Here is a 17082-nt window from a genome sequence, read left to right on the forward strand (position 1 = left end):
GGTGCAAATGGATCCAACATAGCCATGTGTACCATTGAGGTGGCTGGCCTTCTGGTACTCATCTTGGGAGGCAGATAAGGAACATTTGTTGCTGCTCTTGTTGGTCTGGCTTATTCCCCAGTTGGATGCAATGGCATGAGCATTGCCACTTTGGACCCCGCCCCCGAGTCCTTCAGTTTAAAGCCCACCTCACCAAGCTGGCCAGCCTCCTGGCCAAAGATTCCCTTGCCTCTTCTAGACAGGTGGATTCCACCCCTCCCTAACAGGCTATAGTCAAAGAATGTCGTGTTGTCATTGAAGCCAAAACCCTCACAACAGCACCATCCACAAAGCCAGAAGTTGATGTGCATTATACATCTATTTCTGGCTGCACCCTTTCCTCTTACTGGTAAAATGGAAATGAAAATAACTTGGGCACCAAAACTTGTCACTTGCATTCCCAGGGCTTTTTAGTCTTCCTTGTTTCTGCTCAGGTTCTGGCTTGCAGTGTCATTCATGCCTGTGTGAAACAGTAGCAATGGATAGTAGTCCGTACTCTTAACAAGTTGTGGCACCCTCTCAGTAACATCTCAGATCTTAACTCCTGGAAGGCGGCATACATCTCATGACTTCCTGTCAGGCCAGAATATGGGCACCTCAGTGCCACTTAACAGAGAGTTGCCCACTACAAGCACTCAACATTTCTTTTTGTTTTAACCATGGTGTGCTGCTAGCATAGTTTCTCCTTGCAGACCTTGCTCATGGGTATCTATAGCTGTTAAGAGTTTCATATCTGTTTGTGGTTGTGATGCAGGATGGTGGAGACTGAAAGAGTCCTGCTTTTGTGGGTTACTAGGGTCCAAGGTGCTTCACTCTCTGTGGTGTCTGCTATAGGTGGTTTCAGAACCACGCTCCTATCTCCATCTCTGCCCCTCTAATACTGCATAGTCTTTTAACTGTTTCCTGCAACTCAGCCACCTATCATAACAGATCATAACTAGGTTCTAACTAGGCATAACTTTATAACTAGGCAGGTACTGACCTTTTCTCCAGGAGAAAGGTCTGGGCACTCATTACAACCTATCATATGTACTGAAGTCTCCTTCCTTACCAGTTCTGTCTGGGTGGAAGCATCAGACATCACAGGGGCTGCTTCTTACAGATAAATATCTACTCAGTATCTTTAATGAAACATTTAAGTAGAAGAAAGGATTCCTGCTTAAACACAAACTATTTCCTCATTTGCCCCACTGATAGTCTTATCACTTCGACTTTTACCTCTGTATTGAGTTTGTGTGCCAAGGCTTTGGTAGCAGGGGAGCTGCAGGGGTGGCTTCTGTGAGAAGATGCCAGAAGCTGCCCCCATGTCCAATGGAGCCAATGCCAGTCAGCTCCAAGACATACCAGCCAGTGACCAAGGCCAAGCTGATCAGCAACAGTGGTAGTGCCTCTGTGATAATGTATTTAAGAAGGGAGAAAAACTGCTGTGCAACAGCAGCCAGAGGAGAGGAGTGAGACTATGTGAGAGCAACAATTCTGCAGACACCAAGTTCAGTGAAGAAGGAGGGGGAGGAGGTGCTCCAGGCACCAGAGCAGAGATTCCCCTGCAGCCCATGGTAAAGAGCATGGTGAGGCAGGCTGTCCCCCTGAAGCCCATGGAGGTTAACTGTGGAGCAGATATCCACCTACAGCCCATAGAGGACCCCACACTGGAGCAGGTGGATGCACCTGAAGGAGGCTGTGACCCTGTGGAGAGCCTGTGCTGTAGCAGGCTCCTGGCAGGACCTGTGGAAAGAGGAGCCCATGCTGAAACAGGTTTGTTGCCAGGACCTGTGACCCTGTGGAGGACCCACGCTGGAGTAGTCTGTCCCTGAAGGACTGCACCCTGTGGAAAGGGCCCATATACTGGAGCAGTTCTTGGAGGACTGTCTCCCATGGGTTGGACTCCACACTGGAGCAGTGGAAGAAAGTGAGAAGGAAGGAGCAGCAGAGACAATGTATAATTAGCTGACTGCAACCCCCATTCCCCATCCCCCTGCACCACTCAGACACGGGGGAAAGGAGGTAGAAAAATCAGGAGTGAAGTTGAGCCCAGGAAGAAGGGAGGTGTGGGAGGAAGGCGTTTTAAGTTTTGGTTTTATTTCTCATTACCCTACTCTGACTTTTGACTGGTAATAAATTAATTTTCCCAAGTCGAGTCTGTTTTGACCATGATGGTAATTGCTGAATGATCTCCCTGTCTTTACCTCAACCCATGAGCCTTTTATTATATTTTTTTTCTCCTCCATCCAGTTGAGGAGGGGAGTGACAGAGCAGCTTGGTGGGCACCTGACATCCTGTCAAGGTCAACCCACCACACCCTCCTTCAGTTCAGGGAAATTAACAAGCATTTTAGAAGCTATACTTGAGACACATTTTATCTGGTATTGAGGTATCTGAATGCTGACAAGAAAAAGGCTCGTGCAAGGATGTTAAAGAGCAGCAAATGCTAAGTTTTTATACTTGAACATTAGATGTTTTACATCTCAGTTACTAGCTACTTTGGTGTTACTAAGCAGCAAGTTCTTCTAAGTCTTCTCATACTCAAATTGATATAAAGTTCATTTTAAACCAGTGTTTTCTCTGTTCAGAACACAATGAAAGTCAAAGTTTCAGCCTGTCTTTCATACTCTAAAGATAAACCAGCTTGTGACATGCTACAGTAAATCTCAAACATACTTTTGTTAGCAAACAGCTTAAGCAGCCTACCAGAACTACCTACCCACTCAGTAAGCAAAGAGCTTAAACAAAATAAACCCAGTACTTCATATAGCAATAGACTCAAGTTAATCAAAATGACTGCTTAGTACAGGAAATAGTTTAGTCTCTTTTATTAAAATTATTGTGTATCAGTTCAAGAACCTAGTTATGAAACAAAAATCAATTTTTATCTTATAACAATAGCTTGTCAAGGAACTTTTACTTGAGTTATGGTAATCTGACCAGGAATGTTCCTTCAAAAATTTTCTGAGTAAGCAGATAAAAATCTGAAATTTTCATTGAAATATATTTTGCCTCATAGTAGTCCAACTTCTATTCTCAATCAAGTGTTTAGATACAAAGCTTCCACAAGAGCTGAAGAAAAATTAAAGGATCAGTGAAAATCTACTGAAAATTAAGAACATTGAAGTCTTCATACAAATTCAAAGAAAACTGGAAAGAACTTCCAGCCTCCAAGAAAATATATTTTTCAGATCCTATCAATGGTATTCAGCAGTACATCTTTTCTTACAAAGACACATATAAATTATAGGAAAATACAGCACTAACCACCCAATTTGGAAAATATCTTATTGAAACAAGACATTTGGAGGCATTTTCTCTAAGAAAGATTAATGAAAATCAGACTGAAAACTAGATTTACACATTTCTGGTTTATGTTTAGTTACATCAAACACCTATTTATGTGCATACAGCACTTTTCCAAGGCTTCTGGTGCTGATTCCTATTTATTTTAGCAGGAACAGTTAGCAGTAACAGATGCACCTCCAGTGGAATTATCCAAGAAACCTCTCATTGCACTCAAATGTGAAGACAGATCTGGTACAAATTATTATTTTTTTAAAACCACCAAATTCCTGCAAACTATGAAAGTTTAAACTGTCCAAACCAAAATAAATATTCAAAGCAGCCTTTTTTCAAGTGGAAAACCTGCATAATTAATCAAGCTTTTCCACAAAAGGAGGTCATTTTTGGAATGCTAGAAGTCACGCTCATTAATGATCTGAAAAGGAGGTTGAATAAGGTGACTTAAGTTTACCGAAAATACCAAACTGAAAAATAAAAATCAGACATCTCATGATAATGGCTGACAAGTAAAGCAGGAAAAGAAAATTTAGTGGTGATGCATGCAAGATTTTGGGTTGTTTTTTTTTTTGCAAGTGACACAGAAAAAATTCCAAATTTACACATACATTGGCAAACTATTACCACCCAATACTTCCATATTATAAATAGGTGGTTCCAGAATTTTTCCAGCTCAGAACTCGGCAACAGTTAAGGACAGCCTTAGAAGAAGGAAAGAACAGCATGAGAAAGACTCCCCTTTGAGGTCATGCAGAGTTCAAGAACAGGATACAGGTATTTTCCTTGTTCTTTCCTTTATGGTAGCATGCAATGACCCAGCCTGCATTTCTGCTCAGCCAGACTTCCAGTTAAGTTGTACAGTTCACTAGCTAAATCATTCACCAACCTAACTTCAGCCCAGGGTTAAATTCCACAACCCCGTCACCCCATGCAAGACCCCCATGTATGTAAAGCAGTTTTTGAAATGCCAGCTCTACAGATGTGTAACATGGCAACTTATTCAGTGTATCCTCTTAAGACAGTTCTGAGGTACAGCAAGAGTAAAAAAAAAATTGCAGTATTTTTATCTCAAAAACACTCCATGATTAACTTAATATTTTTTCACTGGACTACAGAAAAGAATCCTGGTTTTGAAACTTGATTTTCTATGTTTTAATGTTACCTCTGTATCAAAGTTAATGCAAAATGCCAAACTATAAATGGAATAATACTATAATTGAAATAGATTCATTTTTAAGAGGACCATTACCAAAAGACAGCACTTTAAATATAAAGACCATCTAATGCTGATTGTAAGGACTGTACAATAAAAAGTGAACATTCCTAATTACATATAGTAATTATATAAACAATACTTCAAGAAAATCAAGGTAAAAATATGTACCTACTTGGATATCACTTTTACTTGCTTTTCCTCTAACACATATGATTTATTCTACAAGGAATTAAGGGATATCTCTAGATCAGCCGCTGTTGTCCTTATAGGCGATTTTAACTTCCCAGACATCAACTGGGAATAACATACAGCAGGCACAAACAAGTCCAGGAAATTCCAGAAGCACATTGAAGATAACTTCTCGGTGCAGGTACTAAGGGAGCCAACAAGGGAAAGGTGCCCTCCTACATCTATCTGTTGCTTGTAAACAGAGAGGGACTCATGGGCAAAGGGGTGATTGGTGGCTGTCTTGGTCACAGTGACCATGAAGTAGTTGTTTTTCATATTGTTAGCGATAGGAAAAAAACTGCCAGCAAAACTTGGACCCCAGTTATGGGAAGAGCAGCATTTGGGCTGCTGAAGGAGCTAGTTAGTAAAGTCCCCTGGGAACTTGCTTTTGAAGGTATTGGGGTCCATGAATGCTGGTCACTTTTTAAAAGCCATCTCTTAAGAGCACAGGAGCAGGCAATTCCAAAGTGTGGGAAGTCAAGCAAGCAGGGAAGAAGGCTGGCTTGGCTGCACAGGGATCTCCTAGAATTTAGGTGGAAAAGGAAAGTGTACAGACATTGGAAACAAGGACAGGCAAGGACTACAGAGACTGTAGTAGCCACTGTAGGGAGAAAATTGGTGTGGCCAAAGCTCAATTAGAGTTCAAGCTGGACAGCACTGTGAAGGACATCAAAAAAGGGCTTTTTTAAAATATGTTAACAGCAAAAGGAAGATCAGAGATAACATTGGTCCATTACTTGATGAGGTTGGTCACCTCACAAATAGGGACATAGGCAGAGATGTTTAATGCCTTCTTCGCCTTTGTCTTTAACACCAGTGATGATGGGCCCTGGGACCCCCGGAGCCCTGTGTTGGAAGATGGTGACTGGAGGGATGATAAACTCCCAGCTGATTCTGAACTTGTTTGAGACTTGCTGCTCCAGCTGGATGTGCATAAGTCTATGGGGCCCGATGGGATTCATCCCAGGGTACTGAAGTAATTGGCTGATGTCATTGCAGGGCCTCTCTCCGTTATTTTTCAATGGTTTTGGGAGTCTGGAGAGGTCCCAATCAACTGAAAGCTGGCAAATATTGCCCCAATTTTCAAGAAGGGTAAGAAGGAAGACCCTGGTAATTACAGGCCTGTCAGTCTCACTTCAGTGCCTGGTAAAATTATGGAGAAGATTATTCTGGGAGTTAGTGAAAAACACTTGAGAGACAATGCAGGCATTGGTCAAAGGCAACACAGGTTCATGAGGGGAAGGTCCTGTTTAACCAACTTAATTTCCTTTTATGACAAGGTCACCCATCAAGTTGACCAAGGGAAGCCAGTAGATGTATTGGGTTTAGATTTTAGCAAAGTTTTTGATACTGTCTCTCACAGTATCCTTCTGGACAAAGTGTCCAGCACACAGCTAGACAAGTCCATAATACAGTGGGGGAACAATTGGCTGATGGGTTGTGCTCAAAGAGTTATAGTAAATGGGTTTACATCAGGCTGATAACCAGTCACCAGTGGGGTTCCCCAGGGCTCAATTTTAGGGCCACTGCTCTTTAATGCTTTTATAAATTAACTGGATGCAGGAATCAAATGTACATTAAGTAAGTTTGCCAATGACACTAAACTAGGAGGAGCTGTGGTCTCCCTCAAGGGTAGAAAGGCCTTAGAGAGAGAGCTGGATAGACTAGAGAGCTGGGCAATCACCAACCGTGTGAAATTTAACAAGAGCAAGTGCTGGATTCTCCACTTGGGATGGGGTAATCCTAGTTATGCGTACAAATTAGGGGATGAGAGGCTGGAGAATAACCCCACGGAAAGAGATCTGGGGGTTTGGGTTGATAACATGTTGAATATGAGTCAACTGTGTGCCCTGGCATCCAAGAGGGCCAACCATGCCCTGGGGTGCATCAAGCACAGCATAGCTAGCCAGTCAAGGGAGGTGATTGTCCCACTCTACACTGCACTGGTGCGGTGCCGCTTCAAGTACTGTGTGCAGTTTTGGGTGCCTCAAAATAAGGACAACAAACTCTTAGAGTGCATCCAGAGGAGGGTGACCAAGATGGTGAAAGATCTCGAGGATGAGACTTAGGAGGAACAGCTGAGGTCACTTGGCTTGTTCAGCTTGGAGAAGAGAAGGCTGAGGAGTAACCTCTTCGCAGTCTACAGCTTCCTCAAGGGGGGCAAGTGGAGGGGGAGGTGCCGATCTCCTCTCTCTGGTGACCAGCAATAGGACACATGGAACAGAATGAAGCTGCATCAGGGGAAGGTCAGATTGGACATTAGGAAAAGGTTCTTCACTGAGAGGGTGGTCGGTCGCTGGAACAGGCTCCCTAGGGAAGCGGTCACAGCACCAAGCCTGTCAGAGTTCAGGGAGTGTCTGGATGATGCTCTTAGTCAAATGATTTGTTTTAGATAGTCCTGCGAGGAGCAGGGAGTTGGACTCTATGGTCCTTATGGGTCCCTTCCAACTTGAGATATTCTATGATTCTACCTGTATAACCCAGATGCAGTTGTGTTAGGTACTGTAGTTAAGACAACTGCTATGTTTTCAGATGCAAGATAGACGCTGCTCCAAGGTGTTGAGTTTGTGTGCTACATACTTTAAGAATACCTGACTTCCAAGCCCTTTAGGTAAAATGAAAGTAAGAGAGTTCATAGGAAGAGATAAGGCATAGATCAGGAAAGCTGAACCAAAATGCTGATAAACAGTAGGGTCTTAAAAGACAAGGAGACAAAAGCCAGTAGTCAGATACAGTAAAAGCAACAAAGTGATGAAAGATGAGCCTAAAACCCAGAATGATAACCTAGGAGAATGGACTCTAAGTTTAACAAGTTTAACATCTAGGATACATAGATAAAAACCAATTCAATCAGTAAGAGAAGATGGCCAAAACCATTAAATAGTCACTCAAACATAATGCAAGCTTTTTCTTTTTCAAACTAGAGAGCTAGAGAAAGCTTCACAGTTGTTAGCTCCTAGTTCTCTAAACTCTTCTATATGAAGGATAAGAAATCCATTCCTTTAGAACATATTTAACATATCATTTCAATCTTGCAGCTTTTATCTGTCATAAATACCTTCTTTAATGACTGACTGTACAGTGAAGCTTACAACTCTCCACAAGCACCACCAAATCTGTCACAGCACTCTCAAAACTATCAAGCTGCAACAAGGTCTTTTACCATCTCATACCAACATACCCTTCACGCCAGTCCCTCTGCTACCTTCTCCTAATCTCTCCTCTTCCAGGACGTCTGCTCCCTCTTCATTGGCTGCCCAACCACTTAACAGAACCAGCCACAGCTGCACCTTATCTACATCGGCCAACCCACCACCCCTGAAGCCAACCCACAGTTGTATATTATCAATGTTAATTAACCCAGCTTCATTTTTCTACACAGATCTAATGAGGAAGAAAGGAGATCAGAAAAAAAATATACCTTGTGTTGTTCTATTGCATCTACCCACTGTTGCCTGTGGTCTGGATCCTGAGCTCGGAGGTACCAAACACTATCGTTTACACTAATATCAAATCTGCATTCATCAAAGTCATGGGGCTGTGAAAGAAAAGTGTAAGAATAATTAAAATCATCAATGTGATCAATAATATCTCACACTCTAAAATACTGTAATTAAAAAACCTGATTGATATTGCCTTGAATTCATCCTAGATTCTAAACTCCATTTTATGTAGCTGTCTCAATGAGCTAACACACTTCCATAAAGAGAAATGCCAGTCTTCTGAAACAGAAAAGCCTGTTTAGTACATTCTTAAACAAAATTGTCAGAAAGAAGTTCCACACAAACATTGACCAAACCTTCATACTTCCAAAGGAATCCTTTGGTAAAATAACTAGTGGACACAGCCAGGAAAATATACCTTTATTTTTTAATTTCAAAGCAGGAAAGAGAAATTAAGGTTATTGCTATCAATATTGGTTTTAGATGGAAGGAATGCATACATTGTAGCAAAAAAACACCAAGATAGAAAGCAGACTATAGCAAAATGACAAGGAAGGCAAGCAACTAAAGGAAGATGTGGCACCCTCGGCCTCAACTATCTTCATTAAGACAGGACTGTCAGATAATTGGGAGCAACATGCAATCTCTCCCCATATCAACACTCAAATGCATCTAACTTTCAGTTCACATTCTTCAAATACTAAAAAAGCTGTTACTAGCATTACAGTGAAGCTGGTAAGGAAAGTACAAGGGAACAAAACAATCATCTAATCTGTACTGTGACACTGTCAGTTCAAAGTTACTCCCTAGCAAACATCCAACACGGTACAACTTCCTCCCCCCCCCCCCCCCCCCCGCCCTCACTGAAAACTATTCTTAATGAAACCTAACACAGGTATAACTGAACACCTTTTTGAATACAAAGAAAAGTTACACGTACTAGTAACCATAGGAAGATAACAGGCTCTAAGGTTAAGGCAAATGATGCTATCTGAAAGACCATAAATATTGATTCCTGATGCCAAAGACAAGACTATACATGTTAATATCCTTTACAACATAACTGCTCTGTAAATACATTCATCTTGCAGACAACTAAAGCACTGTGGATTACTCGTGAAACACTCCACAAAAAAAACTAAAAGCAAGTCTTATTTGTCATGTCATGCACAATAGATCAATATCAGTGAGAATTATTTTCTAAGGATCTGGAAACCAGAAGCTGCTTATACATAATACACAATCTTTCTTGTTTATATATACTAAGGAGGAAGAGAAGTACAACAGAAGCCAACTAGCAAATAAAAAGTGAGCTAGGAAGAGTTTAACAGAAGTACTTGAAGCTTCACTTTTTTTTTTTAATAGCTTCACATATTTGGTCAAGCATCTTAACCAAAGTAAAATTTAAAGAAATTTAAGCGTCCCACAGGAAATAAAACCCACCAACCAACAACTGACAAAGCTGACAATCAAGTGAATCAACCACAGCTACCAATTCCCTTAATACCCAACTGTCTCAATTCTTTTCAAACAACTTTCAAAATTGGTTACATATGCTGCTTTGCCTTTACTGAACCGCAAAACATAAGGATATAAGGGACATCAAGTCTAAGCCCTTCTTTTTCAAACTGTATTTACTACATTATTATTACTATATATGAGAAAGTTGTTTACCCGCTTTAGGGTAGCAAGCCTGCCACATCAATGTGGTAGTCTTATAAGCCTGTTCCCAGCCATTTCTCTGCCAGGACCTCCTTTAGCCATGTGGTGGGGAATATGCACCTACAACAATAGAAGACTGTCCGAAAAATCACCCCCCAAAAAATATCAAGTGCACAAGAACTGGCTATCAGTTTATCCTGCTATGACAGTATTCCTCTGCTCGATCTCTCTCCAAGGTCCTTTGGGAAGAGTTAAAAGCAATTACATGCTATGCAGTTAGAAAGACTTGCCAAAATTAATCTTAAAAGCCTGCAGTACTACTGATTCCACACAGCCTTTTTACATTCATCTGGCTCCCTAAAACTTACACAGTTTCAATATTGAATAGTGAATGCTGTACCACTTATGTAAAGGATGACGCACCTGTTTAGTTAAAAGTTGGGAAATGTCCAAGGACCCTTATTGCCACATGACGGATGCACAGACTGCTAAGTCCTTGGGTTGGTTATCTTTAGAAGGGACATTTGGTCTTAGATTCCTGTGGTACATGCAATGTGGCGAAGACGGACTTTAAACATGACTGCTAAGGAATAGAGTCTGCGTAGAGACAACTCCTCAAGGACATTGCGCAGGCACGAGATATGTAAATGAATTCTCAGAATTGTAAGGAATATGTAAACAATTTCTTGGAAAACTAATGAATAGGTATGAGTAGCCTGTATAAAGGGGGGACTGAAAAGCCCCCTCGGTGTGCATGACTTTGGTGGAGTGATCCCCCACGCACCCAGCGCTGCCGAATAAAGATAACCTCTGCTCGCCTACATATTGCTGACTGATTCTTCAAATCACTCCCCACTAAGCTCTAGACAAACTTCCTTGGTTTCCCTCTTGCTATAAATGCTTTTATTGTTTTCTGTAGGTGCATCTAACAGAGACCAGAAAACATTATTCACCATTTCTCAGGTCTTTCCTTTATTCTTCTAACATCCTCCTCAGACTAGTTTGAGCCTCTCCTTACACTTGCTTCAAGTTTTTCTATTTCTCTTCCCTTTACTTTCTTCCTGTAGCTCTCATATTTCATTTAGATCTCCTTTTATCTGAAGTTTGCTGTTTCTAGCTTAGTGTTCAATTCCCTCCATTTGTTCAGAAGGGATTATAAAATGGCATAGTTCTTAAGCAGCCACCTGACAAGACATTGCAGGAAACCCCATGATTTTCAAGTGTAACAAGCTAAGACATTTTGCTGACACCAGGATATGTCCCTACTGCCCTTTCACAAACAAGACAAGGCAAGAAAGAGAGGAATGTTTAGTCACACAGGGAAGGGGGAAAAAATAGGAGTCACTGATCTACCTACCCTCGGGACCTAAAGCAGGTTGGAGAACTTCAGCTGCTTTTTCCTAACACCCCCATCCCTCAGCCCAAGAGGGTCCCCCGTGGAGAGTCGGCTAAGTCACAACAATCACACCAATATGGCTCCATGCCGTGCTCACTTTATTAAACAAACAGGTCATATTTATAACTTAAACCGACCCCTCACACAACTTTACACACAGGTGATTGGATAAATGTTTCTGTGCTGCAATGGAGAGACAGGACGCTGCTTGATGCAAGCAAATATCGATTTATTGTACACAAACACGAGTTTATATATGTTTTCAGAAGCTGCGCCTCTAAACAGATTGGTTCTTTAAGCTAAGCATTACATACTAGGCAATCCCTAATTGGTTAACTACAAACAAAGGACACTTTAAATAAGTTTTTACAGTCATCAATTAACAGCAAGGTGTTACTTCTCCTTGGCCGAATCTGTTCCTCATTCCCTTATCTTTTCTCGGCATGACTCACCCTGTTGATTGTTATCTATTCACATTCCTTGTCCTCCCAGGGTTTGTGGCCTACAAGCTCGAGCACATTCCTTTCAGCTAACTGATTGGTCCTGATTTCCAGGCCCCCTCCTCCATTTCTGGTCACGTGGGCGTCCGTGTCGCTGATCGGTGAGCATGCTGCAGGCGCCTGATCAGAGTGTGCCGATGAGAGTGTGTTGATTCCGCGGTTCCCAGGGCTTGCTCTGCACCTGGCTTCTTGTTTGTGCAGAGCTTGTTTTCTTTCTCACACTGCTTGTTCCCAGAACTACTTAAAACTGCTCTGCAGCTTCAACTAACAGGCCTGGGTTGTCCAACCCAGACAATGGTAACATATGTCCTTGGTCCTTTAAAAATCCCTCTACACTCAGCAGCCTCAAGTAGCATACACAAATTGAGGACACTGGGGAAAAAAACCTGGACTGACATGACACTGTGAATAGGAGCACCTGAAAGCCTTTATAGAGTTTTCAAAGATGAGTTTGGCAGACTGAGTCTGTGACAGAGGCAGCCTGTGTACGTGCTAAGGGCTTCTTCTAGAGCCAACGTTCCAAAGAAAAAAAGTTAAATCATAATTTCATGCAAGAATACGCTGCAAGAAAATAGGCCTCTGGCATCACCAAATATCCTTTCTGTATGCCTCCCAAAGCTTTATTCCAAGGCACCTGCAAAGAATCCTGCTGAAATAAAGGCAATTACAAGTATTCAAGTGTCCCAGATTTTTCTGTATAAAACCAACTGATACTAGATCTTAAATTGTAAACAGGTGGTTTACATGAAGAAACATTTACTTGGCTACAGTTACTGAGGAAGTCCATAGCCAGCTCAGGTCTCATGAGTCATAGCTGACTGCATTGCCACAAAATCCTTCCTGCTATACAGCTCTCAAGCCTGAGGTATTCATGAAACAAGCTTCAGACCAGTATCTGCTTGAAAAATACTGGTTTGAGTGCTTAAACCTCCCTGTGTGATTTGCCTTAAGTGATTTTATATTCTTTATAACCTTCAAGAGTACTCAGGGGAGATGCTTGAAGAAACTTTGGCTTGCTAAATCAGTCTCACTACTCTAAATGGTATTTCTTCTTTTCTCTACAGAGGAAAGCCAGGGCAGTTCATAGCAGATCTGACTCTAGCCTGTACATCGCAACTATTAAATGTGCTTGTGCTGCTATTCCCATTGCAGAACTAAAACTTATCTACAGTGAAGTTTTTTGAAGGTTTTTTTTATTATTATTAAGAAAATACCAAGCAGGGTACTAGGACACAAGACAAACAATACAGGCCTACATAAAACAAGAATCACGATTCTTTAGCATGCTCAGGCAGGAAGAGCACTAGCATAAAAGACAGGCTGTTATCTATCCTAGGTCCACCGGTTCACAGTTATTAACAAAACAATACTACATACTGCTATGAAGATAACTGCAGCTTACAATACACCAGTGTTATACACTGTAATAACATATACAAACCAAGTGAAGACAAACATTGTGCTCACCTAATTCAGCAGTACAAAACTACTTATCCCTGAAGCTTTGACATACCAGTTTTTATTGGGGTTTTTGATGCCAATGTAAGAAACTATGGACTAGGGTATTGTTTATTAAGATTTATGTTAAGCCCAATGTAAAGGTTAGGCAACAAAAGATATGAAATCGCTTATGCAAACAGCCACCAGACACCGCTTGTGTAAGATAGGATAACCGCAATCAACTAAACCAGATACCGCTTGTGCAAGATAAGATAACCGCCAGATGTCCAGGAACCGACAGAAACAGGACAAACAACCCCATATAAGGACATATGAGTGAGGGGTCAACTATGGGACAAAGGAGGAAGACTTCTTACTTCGGCCTCAACGACCACCAGGAGGCAGAAAACGACCCCCTAACAACAACTGAAGCATGTGCAGAGTACCTCCACTACCTCATGAACACGGGAGTAAAGATGTATAAAAAGGGACTGTTTGAACTGCTCAGGACGGCAGTTGGCGGAGCGCAGACTCCCCTGTCGTCCAGCGCTGGTTTTGCTCATATTCTACTTGCTATAATTAATAAAATTTTAATTGGATTATGATCCGTTGTGGTCTCAATTTATAACACCAAGAAGTCTTTTTAATACAAATTTAAGAAAAATTTAGTATAGCTGCACATTGATTTTGCCCACAGCTAAATATGCAAGTCTGTTCAGCTGCTGATTATAATTTTTCAATTTCTAAATTCCAGTCATATTTAAGCCATATTCCATGAAACTTCTAATGCTAATTTTCACATGCATCCTGCTAGAACACCAGATTATTTACTTTTCTGTGGACTGTTATCACAGCCATAGGATGTCATGAGAACTATATTAATAAAAGAGTAATTTTACAATGAAAGCAAATATTAAGTACTACCCATTTTATTTCCTCCAATAGAACTACTGCAAAATTGTGAGAAATCATTGCTTTAGAAAAGGTATTTTGTAAAGCAATGCCTTTTGCTTTAACTAGGTTTTACAAAATTCTCTTAAGGGAAAAAAGCTATCTGTGTTTTACCAATTAATACTATGCTTGGTAAGAATTTTACCAGACAAGATAGGTCTACAGACATGGTCTCCTGTGCCCTATTAAATACTAAGGAGAAGTATTTAGTCAAGTTAGTGTATTTCTTTCTGGGGTCACTGCTCATTTTCAGAGCACAGCCTGAACATTGCTTATCTAAATGGTCTACTCGTTGCATCCTCCCTTAACATTATTTCCTCTAGAACAAGCATCATCACTGTATTTTTCCTTTAGAGATCTCTTCCTTCCCCAAAGTTGAAGTACATGCAGCAGAATCCTGCCTCTGCTTCAGAATAACTCTAGGTTATTGCAGCAGGTATACCCTAGCTGGCTTCTAGACCCCTACCCAGCCACTCTGTCACTCTCCCTCCTCAACTGTACAGGGGGAAAGAATAAGACGAAAAGCTGTAGGTCAAGATAAAGACAGGGAGATCACTTACCAATTGCCAACATGGGCAAAGCAGACAACTTGGTAAAAATTATTTTTTTAATTTATTGCCAATTAAAAATAGAGTTGGATGGTGAGAAACAAAGACAAAACAAAACACACGGGTGCAGGGGGATGGGGGGTTGCAGTCAGTTCATAACACTTCAACTCTACCACTCCTTCCTCACATTTTTCCACTGCTCCAACATGGTTCTCCATGGCTGCAGCCCTTCAGAATAAACCTGCTCCAGCATTGGCTCTCCACAGTGTTTCAAAGAACGTCTTCAGAATTTCTTAGTGATTAAGTATTCTTTATTGTCGGCGCCGGGTGTACGGGGGATCCTTCCACCAATCGTACACACCCAGAGGGGCAGATTATCTTATATTTATATAATGAAACAATGAATATTCCATTAACGCCTATACATATTCATCACCTGAACCCGCCTACCCTCGCTTCGTATGCTAATTAGCTTATCAGCCCTTCACACTGTTTCAAAGAACGTCTTCAGAATTTCTTAGTGATTAAGTATTCTTTATTGTCGGCGCCGGGTGTACGGGGGATCCTTCCACCAATCGTACACACCCAGAGGGGCAGATTATCTTATATTTATATAATGAAACAATGAATATTCCATTAACGCCTATACATATTCATCACCTGAACCCGCCTACCCTCGCTTCGTATGCTAATTAGCTTATCAGTCCTTCACGCTTGCGCAGATTCTCCCAAAAATTGTGGGCCGGGGTCTTTAGAATGTGGGCAGTGGTCTATGGGAGGAAGGCCGTAGGTCTTCCTCATGGTGTACTTTTCACCTTAGGTCTCAAAAGTGATGAGTTGGCAGACTTGTAGAAATCTTTCCCAGGGATTTTAGAATACTCCTTGTTAATTTTACTCAAGGCCATCCTGCTGTCCCGTTATCTCCTTGGTAGGGCAGCTTGCTTTGCAGATAAGGAGGACAGCTCCCCTTTCAGAGATTTGCAACTTTCTTGCCAGAACAGTTTATATGATCTTTCAGACATTTTAACCCCTTTGTCGCTATACAATTACAAGCTTATTTATGCATTAAAATGAATATTGGTTTATGAATACAAACTTGACCATATTATTTACAGCTTATTCACATCATTCCCCCCTTTTCTCGATACAAGCAAATTGCTATTTTATCTTTCAAAAGTACAATAGAACAAGCATTTGAATAGAATACACACAAGTATTATTAAAACAATCAACACAACTATGGCAGCTAACACCTGTTTTAACCATCGTACATTAGGTAACCAGGAAGTTAGAGTTGTCCAAAGATTTCCAAAATCCCAAGACACATCATCCTCACTTACTTCATGTAATACCTTAGTATCTCCTCTAAGTCAGTGGAAACTCTTCCACTTTGGTCCACGTATCCGCAACAACTAGTATTTATAACTGTACACACTCCCCCTCAATCAGCTAACAGCAAATCCAAAGTCACTCTATTTTGTAATACCACTTATGAGAGGCTAGATATTTCCTCTTGTTGGGCTTTCAATGCATCAATTGTTCTGTTTTCTAATTTCTCTATTATGGTTTTTTTCTAATTCACTCACTCCTAACCAAGGGACAAACCATCGAGCAAAACTATGGAATGCAGTAGGCCTCCCTATTATAGGATTTGTGTTTTCCCGTCTAATCCTTTTAATATGATTTCTTAAGTATCCTTGTGAGAACGAATCATGTACTGTCATATTAGGCACTACTGCTCCCAAGGTGCAGGTTCCCTTCCAATTTTTAGGTAAAACCTTTCGAACTGTATCATTGCACAGCCAGTACCATCCTTTCCCTTCGGGCACTGGCCAAGCAGTAGAGCTAACAGACAGTGAAGTACCGATGTCTAATGTGTTATTACAAAAGGACTGAGTTCCTACATACATTACGGGATTACAATCCACAATTCCCATTCCTTTAGGTGGATTACATCTCTGAACACACATATAGTATGACTCTGGCACCTTAGGACTATTTATCTCTAATTTCAAAATTTCATCATTTTCAATACTCCAAGAGGTATTTTCCTACAGTCTTTCCTAAGATTTATTCCTAGGTAATGGAAATCCAATCAATGATATACCCTTTCCTCCATATTCAGGCATACGTGTACATATCCAACAATCAGTTTTATTCAGAGCCTGAGATATGCCTTGTACCAGGGATAAATGTACATTCTTATTCCACAGAGTTAAGTACAAATTTGGCAAAAATCCGACTATAATTATGACCTGAAGAATTGTAGTCCTGTGGATCCTGCTGGAGTGACGGCCCATAATTTCTCAGGAGTTTTCTTTACTCTTGAATAGTGGATACAAGCGGCTCGTAAGAGAAATACTGGATTCACGAG

The 17082-nt window shown here is 41.1% G+C and overlaps 1 protein-coding gene across 10 annotated transcripts in view; it reads right to left on the reverse strand.

Annotated features, from left to right (window-relative positions):
• Window positions 1–17082, reverse strand: part of LOC129783085 (ceramide transfer protein-like) — a 99750-nt gene that overhangs the window by 58836 nt on the left and 23832 nt on the right. For 9 of the 10 annotated variants that reach the window (XR_008745073.1, XR_008745074.1, XR_008745076.1 and 6 more), the window contains one exon: window positions 8190–8306. The exons of the other annotated variant lie outside the window; for it this stretch is intronic. Coding sequence is in view for 5 of the 9 variants with exons in the window: in XM_055792758.1 (XP_055648733.1) it covers window positions 8190–8306 (117 nt within the window). In the remaining 4 variants the exon portion in view is untranslated. The remainder of the gene's footprint in view (window positions 1–8189; window positions 8307–17082) is intronic. 10 annotated transcript variants of the gene reach the window in all.

Source organism: Falco peregrinus, chromosome W (assembly GCF_023634155.1).
Source record: "Falco peregrinus isolate bFalPer1 chromosome W, bFalPer1.pri, whole genome shotgun sequence".
Taxonomy (NCBI): Eukaryota; Metazoa; Chordata; class Aves; order Falconiformes; family Falconidae; genus Falco; species Falco peregrinus.